At 29.5% G+C, this 18,458-nt stretch overlaps 2 protein-coding genes across 4 annotated transcripts in view; one reads left to right on the top strand and one right to left on the bottom strand.

Annotated features, from left to right (window-relative positions):
* The first annotated feature begins 474 nt into the window (after positions 1-474).
* On the top strand, positions 475-2,136 carry LOC119634942 (V-type proton ATPase subunit d 1). The gene is made up of 3 exons (XM_038029387.1): positions 475-808; positions 1,022-1,530; positions 1,589-2,136. The coding sequence occupies exons 1-3, from the start codon at positions 682-684 to the stop codon at positions 2,003-2,005; spliced, it is 1,053 nt and encodes a 350-aa protein (XP_037885315.1). The 5' UTR covers positions 475-681; the 3' UTR covers positions 2,006-2,136.
* A 12,311-nt stretch (positions 2,137-14,447) lies between these two features.
* LOC119645258 (neuroglian) overlaps positions 14,448-18,458 on the bottom strand; it is a 138,382-nt gene continuing 134,371 nt past the window's right edge. For 2 of the 3 annotated variants that reach the window (XM_038045380.1, XM_038045372.1), the window contains one exon: positions 14,448-14,868. In XM_038045380.1, coding sequence (XP_037901308.1) covers positions 14,681-14,868 — 188 coding nt within the window. In that variant the 3' untranslated portion in view covers positions 14,448-14,680. Of the gene's footprint in view, positions 14,869-17,988; positions 18,064-18,458 lie in introns of those variants that run through there. The other variant, XM_038045388.1, reaches the window with a different exon arrangement.

Below are 18,458 nucleotides of genomic sequence, written 5' to 3' on the forward strand. Positions count from 1 at the left end.
TTTATTAAAATTTCTAATTAAATTTTACATCCGATGAGAAATTACGTTCTCCGTTTTTGTAATTCGAAGCAGAAAATTTGCAGAATTTTTTTATACACAGTACCTAAACTGCTATCTCTTTTTCACTAAAGAGATTTTACAAACTGCTTAGCTTCGTTTATATTTGAATAGGATTTAAGAAAACAGCTGTTATAAAACAGAGAAGATCTTATTTAACGTCACTGTGTTTGAATTTAGAATATTGTTTTTAAGATTTTTTGGCATGACCAATCATCATTGTTATAACGATCAAACTCATACAAGTAGAAATTTGGGATATATATATACAAAATGCTTTCCACAAAGGAATCATTAAAAATTCCTCATTTGGTGAAGTAACGCATATTCCTCTGAAAACAGTTGAAAAGATTTCTAAACTTTGCAACTCTGAGAGAGTCATATGACAGTAAGAATGACAAGTCGATAAAAGAAATGAAGAAATAGAGAAAAAGGCAGTTTTCCCTAGCCCGTGATTTGGAAAAATTCTTTTTTTATCGTTTACCTAGATAAAATAGCTAACAGTATCGATATATTGTGTTCATAAAAACTGTCAACCTCAATATTGGTATATTATTAAAAAAATAAATAAATAAATAGATAAAAGCCGTGAAAACTGATTCAACAAGAGAATTTAAAAGAAAAATGGTGGATACTGGTTATCTTTTCAATGTCGATGGTGGTTACCTGGAAGGCTTGTGCCGTGGTTTTAAATGTGGTATTCTGAAGCAGACAGATTACCTAAATTTGGTGCAATGTGAGACTTTAGAGGGTAAGATAATTTGCCACAATCTTGTTAGTAACTAAGATAAATAACAAGGGCCTGGTCATGTGATGCGTACTATGTAGTAGTAGTAATAATTCTCATATGAATGTATGTATGACTTTGAAAGCGTAGGAAAGAGACAAACTCTAAAAATTAAATTGGGATAATATATGAGTAATTATAATTGTAAACTATGTTACATATATACTTAATTTTTAGATTTAAAATTGCATTTACAAGGAACGGATTATGGTACTTTTTTGGCTAATGAACCGTCTCCTTTGTCAGTGTCTGTCATTGACGATAAATTGCGTGAAAAATTGGTTATTGAATTTCAACATCTACGCAATCATGCTGTAGAACCATTGTCCAGTTTCTTAGATTTCATTACTTATGGGTACATGATAGATAACATAATATTGCTAATAACGGGCACTTTACATCAACGCCCAATTTCTGAGCTGATACCCAAGTGCCACCCTTTAGGCAGTTTTGAACAAATGGAAGCCATACATGTGGCTACAACACCAGCTGAATTATACAATGCTGTGTTGGTGGATACGCCTTTAGCACCATTCTTCGTCGATTGCATTTCCGAACAGGATTTGGATGAAATGAATATTGAAATCATACGTAACACTTTGTACAAAGCATATTTAGAAGCGTTCTATGATTTCTGTAAAAATTTGGGTGGTTCCACTGCCGATGTAATGTGCGAAATTTTGGCTGTAAGTAAATAAATCAAATTTAACGTTTTTCATATAATTTACAAGGACTATTTGCCAGTTCGAAGCCGATCGCCGTGCGATCATTATAACAATTAATTCATTTGGGACCGAGTTATCCAAAGATGATCGAGCAAAATTGTATCCGCGTTGCGGTAAAATGCATCCTGACGGTTTAGCTGCCTTAGCTAGGGCTGATGATTATGAGCAAGTAAAAACTGTCGCTGAATATTATGCCGACTATGCTGCCTTATTCGACGGTTCCGGCACTAATCCCGGCGACAAAACATTGGAAGATAAATTCTTTGAACATGAGGTCAAATTAAATGTATATGCTTTCTTGCAACAATTTCATTTTGGTGTATTTTATGCCTACCTGAAATTAAAGGAACAGGAATGTCGCAACATTGTATGGATTGCCGAGTGTGTCGCCCAAAAACATCGTGCGAAAATCGATAATTATATTCCGATTTTTTAAAGTGCAAGCATACGTTTAAAGGCTAATCATATATACTGTTGCTAGTTAAAAGATATGACCATGGTTCGAGGAAAGTAGAAAAGATACGCATAAAATGTGAAAAACCGTAACCGTAAAATAAAAGATATTCACACAATACCCTAATATATGGTCAATATTTTTGTTGATTTTTTGTTCAATTTTTTAAAAAAACAAAAAATAATTTGCTTCTAATTTAAGTATTTTTGTTGTTACACATTATAATTTGTGTTAAAATGACACACTTTAGCAAATTTTACAAAAAAAAAAAAAAAAAAAAAAGTGGAAAACTGAAGAAAATGCGTTATCGTTTAGGTAGGCACAAATGTCTGAATGCGTTTTTATATTGTTCCAAAGTTGCAAACGCGATAAATAAATGAGGAAAAAAAAAACATCCAAATTTCAATTCAACTAACAAATACATACATATACATATATAATGTCATATAAATATATACATATTGTTAGCAAATTATTGTAATTATGTTAAAAAATGATTGTGCAAATAATATATATTAAATATAAAAATAGTTTCCAACATTCCTTTACAATTATAAAGAAAAAAAAGAAGAAAAATAAAACAAATTCAAAGTCTTTTTGTTTACTTACAAATTGGCTGCTTTTCCTAAATTGAAGCAAAATAATGAAAATGCATTAATAGACGTTTCAGTAAAGTTGAGTCCATACGAACTTGCCTCCGGATTTTAATAATCAAGTCAGATACTGCGCAATATGATTAAACTCTCTAAACTTGGACTGGAGGACTAAATAGATAATTGTAAACTTAGATGCTAACATGCGGTGCTTAAATGCAACAAATCTGAAAGTTTGTCTCTTCGTTCAGATTCATTGTCCTTGTTGTTATTTTCCAATTTTGGGTTTGTACCTTGAATTCTTCGAATTCATATTGACCCGCAGGAGGATCTGGCCTTTCTTGTAGTACAAGTAGATAAATTGTCCATTTTTCCACCTTTAAGTTCTCTTTAATTTTTACAGAATCGTGTTAATTTGAAGATTCGCTTGCAGCTTTTTAGGTTGAAAATCGAAAGCTTAACGCTGACTTTACCGTTAGTTTATTTTTGTGCAGATAGAGGACGTTGAAGATGACATAGTAGCTTTTTAAGTTGTAATTACAATATGATTCACTTTTGGACTACCCTCTGTTTCCATTATCGACCGTTATTACTCATTCAAAAATTTGATTTATATGAACTTTAGAACTCATTGTACATTTTCCTGTTTTCTTTACATGCTTTTCATCTTCAACCTGTTTTCCTCTAGTATTACAATTCTATTCTTTAATAGTTTTCTTTTAGTTTGCAGTACAGCTCCTAGATAATTCCGATTAGCTTAGCTGTTAAGATTTGCAACGCCTTTCTACCGGCTGGAGCGTAAGCAATAGCTAAGACAACCTACATTATTAACATCTTACAATAGGTGAAAGGTTTTCGGGAACCTTGGTCTGTGAGGGATCACACTTTTTATATACCAATCTTGATAGCCTGAAGATTAAAAATGAAATAAAACGCTTTAGCAATAATTAACCAAGCAGATTAAGCCCACATTGTAATATTGTATGTATGTAAACCTTTTTGGATGACAGTTATGAAGGGAAAAGAGTGAAAAGACCCCACATATTATACCTCCTCCTCCTCCTCCTATGATATACTTAATGTATATTATACTCAGTGAAAAATTAAATAAGTTTATATTTGTTACATTCACTGCAATCTGTTATGTTGTATTTGTTTATTATACTTTTTTGGTTGTTAAATCATTTGCTAAATCTCTAACTGTAAATAGATTGCAAGTGAAGACATTTCGAAGAAAATGTATTAAGCAATAAAATGCTAATAATATCTTCGAAGAAGATTTATAGATTTTTGAAATTGTAGTGTATTTTAGAACGAACTGCTGACCTATTTTCAAATATTTTTTATAGTTTAATTCTGTTGTTATGGACGGTTTAGATATGATGGTGAAATATAATAAAGTAATCGTTAAGTTACTTAAGTTATTGTAGGAAAAATGCAATTTCTTATATTTCGCTTCCGCTGCGAATCCATAAGTACTTCTATTGCGAAATTGTTGGTGTTTGTCTGAGAACAAACTCTACATTAATGTAAAATAAAGTAATTAAGGATATGGAAGAAAGAATTCATGGCAGCTATTGTCCTCTGGGATATAAGTCTTAAACAATTCAGCGCTCACAATATATATTTGTCGTTCCACGTCAAGTCATAATCAAAACGAAATTTTCTTTCTAAAGTAAAATATTTTATTTTTTTTTTTTTTGATTTGCTTTTGAGAAATTGATACGGAAACGTTTGCATCCAAGGGAGAAGTATTTACTTTTCAAATGGTTTTCATCGAGTCCATGTTCTATGTCGCTATAGTTCAACGAAATTCGCTTTTATTGTGGGACGGGCAGGTCAGGGTTGATCGCAAGCCATTATAATAGAACAACCTCTTATCACCTATATTGGTCGTTCCTGTTGTTTCTGATGCTTCCATTTTCAGATCGAACCCTACTCCTCTTTTCCACTATCGTCCACCGAATGTGTTTCATCGTACAGTACAGACACTCCTTGAGTAGTATCCCTTGCTTTTCAAGGCGTAATTATTTATTCTTACAATACTGATATGAGGACCAAATGAGGAAATGAAGAATCAACCGATGGTTTGCAATTTTTGATTTTCCCTTCAGACTTTTCCTAATTTTAACAATTGATATTTAACTAAAAGTTTTGGATTTTTTGACGAGCGGGTATTGATTTTCAACAAACACACTCAAACAACGGCTTCGTGATTTTAACGGAGGGAAAGTGAAAAAGCGTGATTTTCGATCTTTGGTTAATAGAAAATGTTTAAAGTGATCCAACAAAAGATTCCTACATGTTTCACAGCAGAATGTCATTTCGAAGATAAAGTAGTGAGAAAAATAAAAATTGTTTGACTTAAGCTACTTTGCCGATTTCAAGAACCGTGCTCCGAGATAAACTAGTTCAAAGTAGACACATGTTTTTTTATCACGATAAATTTTGTATTAAATTCTAGAGTCCCTCCAAAGTTCAAATATTTCTCCTCTTATTCTGCATCTGTTAAAGGCCGCCCAGCTTTCTTCAACTTAAGTTAGCGTCGACTTCAATGCACAAAATGGTATGATTAGGCTTCGATATTCGTCTTTAAGACTTTAACGATTCTTGGAATACTAGTCATATACCGTCATTAAAATTGCACGCAACAATGTCAGCCGTTATGCCCAAGTGATTCTGCTAAAGTTTCACGGCAAACATTTTTGCGGATAATGAAAACTTCCAAAGCATCTATTAAGCAAAACAAAAAAAAATCGAAATCGAAAACTTTACAATAGTCTACTCCCTTAGACGCATACCAAATATTGTCATTCTATTATCTTTTCTTCTATCTCAAAAGAAAATTACCAAAAAAATTCCTTTTTTCTTTTGTTGATGGTGTTATACGGTGGCCTTAGCCAGTCTTAAGATGAAAGCTTTACTTAAAAGGAGAAATAAGTAAGAAAACATTTATTTTTTTAATTTTCATTAGTTTTTTTTTTTTATTTAGATATATCGTTTGTTTTAAATATTTGTTTATTTGAATATTTGTTCTTTGTTTGAAATTTTCCATATAAATTTTATTTATTCATTTTTTTTTTTTGTTTTATTAACCATTTTTTTTATTCTTAACTCATACACGCTTTTACATATGCCACATATGCAATGCCTTAGTGCTCTCGCTTTGATATTAAATTTAATTCTTTTAATTTTACAATAAAATATTTGCTAAAAATTTTATGGTTTTGTAATTATTCTTCAGCATATTCATTTTTCCCTTTCTTTTCCATTTTCAATTATGTTTGTTCATATTTAGAGTTTTTCAGATTTATTTATTTCTTTATTTATTTATTTATTTTTTTTGTCAATTGATGAAAATTAAAATTCATATATATCGGCCATAAAATATGCTTTTATTTACTTATTTATTTTTATGTTGTTTTAAGAGGAGTATACAAGTTGTAGTTGTTGTTTTTTCTATTAATATTTCAATTTATAAAGAGTAAAATATCCCGTGTTTGCAAATGTGTGTTTGTGTTTGTGTACGTCTGTGCGTGCGTGCCTGCTTTGGCCAGTCTCTCCCCCTCTCTTTCTCTCTCTCTCTCTCTTTCACTCCCATCACGTGTACGCGTGTATGTCTGTATGTCTGTCCGTGCATTGGACTCTATGTGCCTGTCAATCTGGCTGTCCCCCTTTCTCTCTCTCTCTCTCTCTCTTTCTCTCTCTTTCTTTATGTGCGTGTGTATGCGTGTCTGTTAGTATGTCCGTTCGTGTATGTATTCTGTTTGTGTGTCCGTCTTTCTCTTTCGCTCTACGCGTGTGTATGTATGTCCGTGTCTGTGTCTGTCTGTATGTCTGGCCATGCTTGCAGTTTGTGTGTCGGTCTGTCAATCTGGCTCTCTCTCTCTCTCTCTCTCTCTCTCTCTCTCTCTCTCTCTCTCTCTCTGTTTATTTGCGTGTATACAATAGCAGAATTTTTTGTGTTTATTTTTTATATATTTTTTTTTTTTTTTTTTTTTTTTTTTTTTTTTTTTTTAGAGCACAGAATACTTTAGTTTGGACTTTGAAATCTTTTAACAACACGGCAGTGAAAAATAATTTATGTAAAATTTGAAAATTGGTTTTAATAAATCAGAAACACACATTTCAGGATATTATTAATTGTATTATTTATTTATTTTTTTTATATATAAATTAGTTAATTTATTATTTTTATTTTCATTGTCCAATAAAGATTTTGTTTATCCGTTTCCTCATTGACGGTTAAATCGCATCTCTTTTTTTTTGTTGGTTCTTCTGATTAACAAATCACATTCATTTTATTTATTTATTTTTTTTTTTCTGTTAAATTAATATTCATTTTTTACATTTATGTATCGTTGTTAAATTAGTTTTTATTTATTTATTTATTTATTTATTTTTTTAAATTTATATTAATAATTAATATAATTCTGTGAGTATCGTGAAAAATGCATTTTATTATAATTATTGTTTTAATATGAGAGAAAACAGGATGTTTACATCATTTAAATGATTGCATTGGCCCTCATTCCACCGAAAGTATATATATTTTGCTAAAAATCAATTACATTCTCTTTGCTTATCAACTTAATATCATAGAGTTAATATCATATCGTAGAGCGATTGGCAGTCGTCGCGAAATTTCACATATATTTAATCATTATTTTGCGGGTTACAGTGTAAGCGAATGAAATTTTTATACGAAATAACGTTAGTAATTATTTAGAAGACATCTAAAATTTGATGAAATCGGCCATTAAAACTTCGATATAAGATAATCAAGATCAAAGGTTAAATTTAGACAAATAGAAACATTATAGTCGCGTAAAAGCTGGCAAACGCTACATCGTCCTACGTATTTCTTCATTTATTTTCATATCAATAATTGCACACTGTTTTCATCTAATGGTACACGTTTTAGAAAGAAGGCGCAAAGTGTAAACTTTGTTGCAAAGCAAAGCAAAGACTTACGAGCCCAACAAAAAAAATAAATAAAAATAAAAATAGATCTGCGTAGCCCAATGGGGCACAGCTAAATTCTGTGTCTAACTTCTATGCTGGACCAATTCTTACTGATAAATAAAAATTTAAAAGATAGACAGGATTGTCTGCATAAAAAGCCTACATAGCAGGTGGCTTAAAATCTCAGTCCATTCGGTCTAAATTTGTCAACTCATTTCAATATTCCCTAACGCAATTACGCAGCGATTTCTTTTAAGAAATCGAATTAGGATGTCAAGGTAATGTGAAAAGGGTTCCCAGATGTTCTTTTATCCGAATGTCGTAGGGTAACTAAGAAAGAAAAACATACGTACACACTATGGATTCTATAAAAGGTATACACAAATCTACTAAGCATAACATGGTTGTCTTTTATGGAAGAATGACGAAAATACACGAAAGTGACACAGAATTGCTCACTATTATTATAGGAGACGATGCCCTTCTTTCTTTCCAGACTAGTAATCTTCCATTTTCCCTTGTTTCTTATCAGTTATTGATAACATTTACGTTTTCTACGATTACTAACTACGACGTACGGTTGTCCGCAAACAACAATTGTAAAGTGGAATAAGGGAATCAAAGAATGAATTTAGGCCGTAGCATCCAAATTCTATTGCCCTGTTTAGTGGAAAATGTATCAATAGATAATTTTCTCACTTTTTATTTTCCGCTTTTATATCTTACATTAGTTGTAACGCAAGGGTGTTTTAAATTTGTGCAACACCTGGAAGGACTTGAGATAGAGGAATCTTTTATTATAGTGATCTGCGTACAAGATATTATGGAATATTAAGTTTGTGCGGATGTATGCAATATGTAGAAGGACGTTGGGTAGATCCTTTTTTTCATTGTACTTATCGAATCGATCTAAGTTTGTGTGTCGGCCTTGTTTTCTTTTGTTCAGCGAATAGACCGCAAATTTTGGAAATATTTCGACGTAGGTTGGGTGGCATATGACTATATGGTTTTTAATCGTTTTTCTCCTTCGCCGATTGTGATCAATTCGTATTGAACGTCATGGCATCCAATTCAAGAAAGAAATTTTTTAAATTTTAATTTGTAATTACGAGTTCAAAGTGCACACTGACAGACAGACAGACAGACAGAAGGGCGAACGGACGGAAATAGAATAAATTGTTTCTACAATTTATACTGATCAAGAATATATATATATACTTTGTACTTGCGATACGTACTTTCTTCTGCTTTATGAATAATTCGGTGAACGTGTCACGATATATATCCCTTTTGCAAGCGGTACATAAAAGCTATATCCACGTCTTAAAGCGATGATAAATGTGTAGTTATTTTTCTTTATTTTCTTTTTGTTTCTTCTAGGTGTATATATATTTTAAAATTTAAAATTATTACTTCAGTTTAGTTGTTATGTGCATAATGTGTGTTAAAATGTTTTTCTTTTTCTTATTCCAACCTTTTTGTTTTACCTCTACATTTTCTTCTTCCATTTTTTTGTTTTGTGTTTTTTTTTATTTTGAAGGTTGTCTCGCTTCTATTATCATTCTATATGTTCGTTATATAATTGCAATTGTTTCATAATTTTGATTTAACAGCTTTCTCTTTCTTTTATGGATATTGTACTGTAAATATGTTCTCACATATAGTAAGTATATACGTTTTTTACTAGATATCGTTCGTTCGTTCGTTCGTTTCTCCCTTGCTTTCAAATTATATCTCATGTTATCTATTCATAATTGTTGTTTGTTTTGTGTTTTCATCGTTGGGATATGAGTGCAGGTGTTGTATTTAGTGGTTTAATGGTTGATCCTCTACAGTTTTATACATATATATATATATATATATATATATATATATATATATATACATATACATATATATACATATACAATATATATAAATATATTATTTTTACTTTATTATAATTATATTTGTGTTTCCTTCTCTTTCTCAAAAGCTTAACTTGGAAGTTTAAAGACATAGAAAAAAAAAAAATGCTTAGTTCGAGTACAAGTTTTTTTATAGCAAAATATTTCAAATTGTATGCGTATTGCAGTTAGAAAGAATTGTTATCGTTATCGTTATTATTATTATTATTATTATTATTATTTCATTTATTCTTTCGTTTATCGTTTTCTATATAAATATTTATATTAAATGGCTTACATAAAATGTATAATTAATTAGTTAGTTGTATGTATAAAAAAAAAAGCCTACATAAAATTTTTACTAAGCAACCCTGTAATGAATTTCATTTTTTTTTTTTTTTTCTCTTATAATTTGTAATCATTTTTTTAATTAAACATAATGCCAACATAATAAAATAGGAATTGCTGGATATATCTGTATATGGCAAGAGCAACAAAAAGTTATATTAAGTTTGTTTGTTTGTTTGTTCTTTTTTTTTTTTTTTCTAGTTATTTTGGTTAAATATATTTGAAGATTTGTTTTTATCTAAGATGTTAAGCTATAAATTCTAAATTGTTTTTGTTTTATATAAGTAAAGGAAGAAAAGCTATATTATATATATAATTTCAAAAACAAGTTTTAACTGTTTGTAAATAAATCAACTAGAACTATGGACGTATTATGAAGAAGCAAAAAATAAAAAATAAAAAAAATAAATAAACAAGTAAGAAAATTATATTCGACTGCTATCGAATCTTTTATACCAATCACCGTTATTCGAGAAAGGATTGAAAAGAAAAAGCAAAAAAAACCAAGTACCCCACACTCTATATTGGGTGGGTGTGGCCGACTGTTTCCCAGAATTAAAGTGGAAGCTTATATTGCCTATGTCTATTGTAGTTTATGAGTAACGAGCAAAAAGCACAGAAAGTGTCAATATTCTCAGGTATTGCTTATATTGCAGGCGTGTCCTCTGACTGATTTAGATCATTTTCAAATTATTTAGCAAATTTTTAGGCGTTTTCGCGATCGGGAGTATTGTTAACCACAGATACTGCATAGTTGGGCAGGCGGACATGCACAAGTGCTTCCCGAATTTGACGCTGGTGAAGAGTGCAATTTACTTAAAGGGATCGTTGAAGCTTGCTTTTCGATGTTACAAAGGTTTTGGGGAAAAAAATGAAATGTTGATACACTATAATCTTGGATGGGCGTGGCCGATATTTTCGATTTTTGCGCAGGTACTATAGCTCTACCCGTAAAAAGTATATTTAAGCTTTTATAGATTTATCTGTTGCAGTTTGTGAGTAATGAGCAACAAATCAATTGTATCTCTCGTAGGAAACAGATATGCTCTCAGTTTATGTAGCAGTGTACGAGTGTCTTTCGAACGCTTTGGACCATTTTCAAAAGCCAATTGCATGCAAGAACTTTTTTAATGTTTCTGCCAAGCTTGTAGCCGATAGCTTCATTTTTGTTGTCAGGAGAAAGTTTACAACAGATGTTCACAGACGGACATGATTACATCGATTCGAAATTTGATGCTAATAAAAAATATATATAGTTCGTTATATATTATTTATTATTAATTTATTTTAAAATTTCGTTTAACAGGCGATTAGGTTTAACTTCAAATCAAATCTTTACTTTATATATTGAGACGTTTACTTATCCCCTTCATTTCGGATAGTAACAAATATTGTAATAGATAATCAGTATATATTTATCCATTCTAACGGTGATAGGGATATAAAAATTCTATGCTTTACATATGAGAAATAATTAATTTAAACTTGAATTGAAATTTAATGATAAAATTAATTGCAGAAATGATGAAATTTTTAAAGCCTTTAACATAACCTTTAATCATAATACTAATAAGTACAAGGAAGCGTTTAACTTAAGATTGATGAGTGGTGCGCTGTTAGGGGGTGGAGGGAAGAGGGGGGAGGGGGGGGGGGGAGGTGTTAAATATGTTTTATGTATTCCATCCATGACAATACATTTTTGTGGGTTCATTTATATTTGTGCTTTATTTTCAGCCTTTCATCATATGGCGGACTAAGTTCAAAACTAACTTTTTTTCGAGTTTCTTAAGTCTCTTTTCCTGTAACGTCGAATGAGGGTTTATTAAAAGTTGGAAAAAGTAGTTTTAGAAGAAAACAAGTAAGTACGCTGCACTAAGAGACGACCCACAATTAAATAGCCAACACGCTTCACTTCATACAATTATTCATAGAGCGACGTTTCAAAATGAATTGTGATATGATAAAAAAATGGTGGGAAACATGATTCCGAAGCCGAAACATTATCAATAGCGTTCGTTTTTCGGTCAAAAAACATTTGTGTACAAAACTTCGGTTGAATAAAAACGGATCGATGGACAGACAAACCCAGAATTATTTTCTATACGAATCGGTATAATCAAAGGTGAATCCTATCCGAAGTTCTTTTATAGTAAGCAAGGTGAACAGACGGACAAATGAACTTATAATCACGTTTTGAATCGATCGGTATAATAAAAAGCGGATCTATCCGAAATCAGCAAAACCTTAATATATCTTTGTACCACATGCGCGTTAGGGTATAATGATAGATTAATAAGATCGAAAATAAAGAATAGTTCAGCAAAAGGGAGGAAAAAAAAGGAAAAGGACAATGGCCAGTAATAGCCAGTAATAGTAAAGGGCTCAGTACATGCAAGCAATGCAACTTAGAGGTACGAGTACAGCACAAGTCAGTAAACTGAAAATATTTCAATTATCATTTTTTAGCTTTTAAAATGTGTATTAGTGAATAAATCACATTTAGGTTAAAGGGGGTATGTATGAACAGTTATTCATTTCTTATGAAAAGCTTTCTTCATGAATCCATCAAAGGGATGAAATTTTATGCAGCCATTTATTTCCTTTGGAGGTGCTTAACAAATTCATGGAGGAATAGCAAAACAAAAAAAAAAAAAAGGATAGCGATCAATATGTCAAAAATAGAACTGAATAAACCAACACATGGAAAAATATTTTCTGCATACACTTACTTACGCCTTCAGTTCAGATTAGATTGGTTGCCAAAATTGGAATGGAATGCTGCATTAAAACATTTTGTCGCGTATTTTCGAAAATCGGATAATCGGAAGATCACTCCAAGTAGGGAATTTAATTGTCTTGCTCTTCTTTTTTTAGAATTTTCTTGAAATGAATCTATCTAATAAATATCTCTAAAGGATATATTGTGTTATTTTTAACACAAAGATTACGTTAAAGGCTTCTTTTCAAAGTAAAAATTTATAGAATTATGTAAACTATTTAAAGCGCAAATCTTTCGTTAACGTAAGTCGGTATTTTTAAAAACGCATACACGTATTAAGGACAACTTGGCAAAACGATATAAAAATTAATATAACAAGAAAAAAAAAAAAATAAAATAAAATAAAATATTTTCACACCCACCACCAGGTGATTATTAATAATTCTATATATAATTCTATAATGGAGCGAATACAAAGTATGTCGAAAACAATTTCATCACAACGCATAATTTAATCGAATTAGTAAAAGATTTTCGGAGATTATTGTTAACTAACAAAGTCGTGTTAAATGCATTTGAATATTGGTCAATTACCGAGTAAATCTAAAAAAATTTTCAATTGCCTTGAACTTGATTTTTTTGGTATCGAAAAATAATTTTAAACTTCTCTACATCTATATATGATCTTCATAAGTAATTGCTGCGCCTTTAGACAATAAAATTATTTTGTTTGTAAAATTTATATTAGAGAACCTAGATGGCAGGTATTTACGATTTGCTCTAAAGCAATAATTAAAAAAAAAAAAATATATATATATATATTAAAATCAAAATAAATAAATAAAGAAAACAAATGTTTCTTTTTTTATATTTAAAGCTACAGAGTAAAGTTAGAAATTTTAAATTTATTCACTAAAGCGTAAAATGTATATTATTAAGAATATTTAAACATAAAAGTTGAACACATTTTTTTTTTTTCTTCAATTTATTATTATTATTATTTTATTTTTTTTTTTATTCGTAGAGTAATAATAAAGTCCAACATTTAAAATCCTACGAGTTGCTTTTAAAAAGGAAACGCTTAGGTCAGAAAAAAAGAGTAATTTGATTTAAATATAAGAAAAAAAAAATTATTATTATTATTTTTAACATGTTTTTTTCTTTAGTTTCGTGTAAAAAAAAAAAAAAAGTTATAAACGCCTTAAGGCGAATCCTTTAGATACCCATGACCGTGAAGCAAGTAAATAAAAATTGTTTAAAGACTTTTCAATGGCTTTGGAGAAAATTTAAATTAAGATAAAAATCATTTTTATCAAGTGTTCACATTTCACATGCATGTACGGAGGGACAGAAATGTTAATAGGGTCACATTAATGTACAATCATCTCGTAGTCAATAATGAATGCAATTTATGCCCTTTCTTTGAGTTATTTCGGGAATTAATAAATTAACCCAAGGGCTTCGGTAAGGGGTATAAAAATTATTAAAATATTTTAAGTGATTAGTTATTATATTTGTGTTTATTTACTACATGTAAGCTTTCTTTCTTATTAAAGTATGTATTTTATACATACCGGTGTTAAACATATTTAATTTACTTTGTAAAGCGAACAAAAAACAAAAAAGAGACTTTTTTTTTCTTCTTTTTAATATACACAAAAATGAATTATTGTTTTTTTATTTTCTATAAAATCTATGCTTAAAAAAAGATTGGAAAATTAAAAAAATTTACACATACACTTAAAAAATGTAATAATTATTATTTTTGGTTTTATTTAAAGGCTTTTTTTTTCATTTAAATTAATTCACTTCATTGTAAATATTTCATCTTAATTGAATAATTTTTTTATTTTTTTCGTCATATGCCAAGCTGCAACAAAATTTTGTTTGTTTTTTTAAAATTAAATTCATATGTTTTTTTTTTATTTGATTCTTAAGCATTTAAAGCAAAAATGTATGTTTTTATTGTTTACTTTGATTTAAATTTCTGTTTCAATTAAAGTTTGCGCCATTGTTTCTTTCTTTATTTTTTTGCATTTTTTTTTTTTTTTTTTCATTGTCTCGAATTGTTTTTTTTTTTTTATTATATTTTTTTTATTTGTTTAGTTATTTTCTTCTTTTGTTGTTATTCAATGCGAGGACAAACTTAAACATATGTAGCAGAGGGATTTGTATTAGTTCCAGTACTAGTTTGATTGGTTAAAGTTGGCGCTGTCTGTGCTGTAGGTGTTGTATGAGAGGCTGGTGTATTATTCGCTGGCTGTGGGCTAACTGGTGGTTGCAGTTTACCAGGTACATATTGCCCAATGAAGGAACCATCTTCAGTGAATTGTCCTAAATTAGTAAAAAGAATTTTGTCTTAATATTTCAAACAAAAAAAAAGAAAAGAGAATAAAAACAACTGCTTTTAAGTAGTAATTAATTTAGTAGAATTGTTCACTGCCACCATTCAAAATTGCATAGATGCATATAAGTAAAAAAAAAAAAGAAGAAAAACTCCAATTATTTACAAGCGTTTTTCATTGTGTTGAAGCAACCAAACCATTTTAAGTGTAAATAGTTACGATTCGAGTTACGATTCCTAAGAATCTGTGAACCTTTCATTTTTAATTTTGTTATTGTATTAGTGGAAAGTATGGTTATTAGAAAAGTTTAGTAAAAAATAGAACGAGATGTTTTGTTTTTTAACTTTAAAAAAGTAGTGCTTAAAAAGAAAGCGTTTTTTGTTTGCACAAAAAATTTCTCAAAAAAAAAAAAAAAATTATTGGGCAAAAATTTTCGCTTAATTACCAAGACGATCATAGTCAAGCTCGGGAGCAAATTTCATAATCAAACAATTTCGGTTATTTTGAGCATATGGAAAGAATGCAATGGATTTGATTCCCCTTTCCATGCTTACTGCAATGGATTAACGTCCAGTATAGGCTTCCACTAAAGATTGCTTTGTATCATATAAATTTATATTTTAAGTCGTACTTCTGTACAAGTTGGTGTCCCATTTTATTTGCTATTGTATATACAAAATGATTGTGTAGATCTAAAACTTTGCTTCTGCCCGACAAACTCAATAGATCGCTTATCGTCAGCCACTGCTTTTTGCCATCTTTTACAAATCATATGAATTCCATACAGAAAGAGTACTTGGTCTTTGAAATCTTTATAAACATTATGGACAGAGTGCAATTGCCGCGGGAAAAAATAAGAAGTTGTCTGCCTGGGGTAGGACATTCCAGGCTAGAATTACAAACATTCGCATTGGAATAGTGAAGTTTTTCATACTACTGGATGTCATGGATTCATTTGGTTCGAGCAAATCATAATACAGCACGTCTAGCTGTAGTGTAGATTTAGCGAAACATGTGTGACACAATGTGAAATCCGGAATCTGTCACAATGATTTCAACCATCCATCAAGTTTTTGATTATTTCGAATTTCATCCAGTACCAGAGGAATATTTCTTGCAAACGTAAGGCGGTAAAATTTTCCGCAAATTGCTTGCTCCAAGAAACTATATCGTGTACACTTTAGTCCAACAATTCATACAGTTGCATATAAATTAAAGATAGTTCTTTCAAATGAAGATATCATCCTAAAGTACCACATACGGTCTCTCTTAGAGTTTTGACTGAGTCATATCCGTGCGCTTATGCACAAGACTTTGGATTCAGTATGGAAGGAAGCTTGTTTCAATTTCGCGGATTTTCGAATTTAATTCAGAAGTTTTGTTAGCGACAAATTGGCGAGCAAACGTCTAAACCAAAGCATTACAATTTTTTTGTACCAATTTTCGAAACAGCGGAAGAAATATCTCAGGGTTTTGTTAGTAAATTGTAAAATATTTTCTTAATGACCTGTGGGCTCAGTTTGCCCGCACTTGGATTTTCAAACTATCAATTAAGAGTATGTCTGTCAAGCTTCCGCTTTCTATCTCAGTTATTATGACTGAAAGCTTGTTAAAAGCTGACGATAGGCAGACGGACGAGGAAAATCGATTCTTGATTTTTAGCTTTATTGAATGTCTTCGACTATCATCTCTGATGATAGATAGATATAAAAGTCTACCTAATTTTCGTCGTGAAATTTCGGCAGTCGAGGAATATTTTTTTTCTATATTCTCTTCGATGTTTTTCAATTATATGAAAAAGACAACGGAACATAGATAACTCGCATGGATCTGTCCGAACATTATTTCGCTTTTTTTCTTTTGTGCGTTGTTTAAAAAAAAAAAAATATATATATATATATATATTAAGGACGGGGCGGTGAATAAGACAAACGCTAGCAAAACTACTATACTTTCCACTTTTAAGCAATGTACTACGAGTCTCTTAATTGGCAGCCCGCTCTAAGAACGTGGAAAAAAAACGGAACCCACACGTAATTGATGTGCGCTATGCAACTGAATAAAACGTACCTACAATTCCAAAAAAAAAAAAAACGTAAATAAATAAATAAAAAAAAAAACTATATAAAAATATATATTAATAAAAACAGGATCACTTTAATGAGTTAGTAATTAATTAAGTAAGAAAAAATAACTCTACCTTGGCTTAAGCGGCAAATTGTTACACATTCAAGTCAACAAATTCAAGGATAAACAGTGAGTTCAGTCAAATATTAATAAACAAAAATAGTTTTCTTTTTCTTTTTTTTAATTATATTTTTTTTGTTTTTCATTTTTAATACGAAAGAGGTACACATTAAACTTAAAAAATGTTTTTAATTTACAAAGACAAAAAAAAAAGTAAATAAATAAATAAAAAATATTCATTTATTTTGTAAAATGTGTTAGGTTATTTTTAATGTATGTGTATAAAAAAACACTTTCACATAAACTTTGCTTGAACAATAAAAAAAAAAAAAAAAAAATTAAAATAAAAATAAAAAGAGAGCGTTATATGTAGGACAAAAACTAAAATAAGTTAAACTAAATACACTTACACGAGTAAAAAAGCAAGGATAAGAGAATTATTATTAAAAACATTTCATTATAACTTGAAAAAAAATAAAAAAATTGTAAAACAAAAATAAGAAATAAAAACTTAAAAACAAATGCATACATAATTAAAAATGTGAATAGCTGCTTTTTTGTTGCCAATGATTTGTAATTCATTAATTTTTTTAAATTTAAATTAAAAACTAAAATTAGCTGCTGGCAGTTGTATGTACTTCCGTTTTAACATATATTTAATAAAAATTAAAATATAATTATAAAAAAAACTTTACATGTGATGATTATCAGTTTTATTGTTATTATTATTATTAATTTTTTTTTTTTGCACTTAAAACTCAAATTCAAATTAATTATTATAACATATTATTATTAATTAATTAATAGATAAAAGTGTGCTTTTTATGGGATATGGAGGGTTTTACTGGTGTCTTCATTTTATTTTATTGTATTTTATATATCTTTTTTTTTATTTTTTATTTTTTTTTGTTTTTCTTTTTAAATTATTATTTTATTTAACTAAATCAAAGGCCCCTACGTCCATATTGGCCAATAAATGAGCCGTCTTCATTCATACCTAATTTTATTTTTGTATATCAATTTAGATGAGAATCGTAGCCACGCAGTAGTAATCGTACGAATTGCAGTGTTGATGGGCACATTAAATTTCCGATGACGCAGTCGTTGATGAAATTCATGACATGAGTTTGGTATTTTGTTTATTTATTTATTTAGTTTTTTTTTTTGGTTTTAATTTTCATTTTGATTAAAATATGAATATAAAAAAGCAAAAAAACAAAAGAAAATTTGAAAGAAAAAAAAAAAAAAACATAAAAAACAAAAGCAAAAATTATTTTATAAAATATTTGGGAGGAAAATAATTTTTCTTTTTTTTTGTTTAATTTTTGAAAAGATTAAAAATTCGATTATTTACGTTGAATGAAAATGAGCACATGTGTGAGTACAATACGA

Source organism: Glossina fuscipes, unplaced genomic scaffold (assembly GCF_014805625.2).
Source record: "Glossina fuscipes isolate IAEA_lab_2018 unplaced genomic scaffold, Yale_Gfus_2 0, whole genome shotgun sequence".
Taxonomy (NCBI): Eukaryota; Metazoa; Arthropoda; class Insecta; order Diptera; family Glossinidae; genus Glossina; species Glossina fuscipes.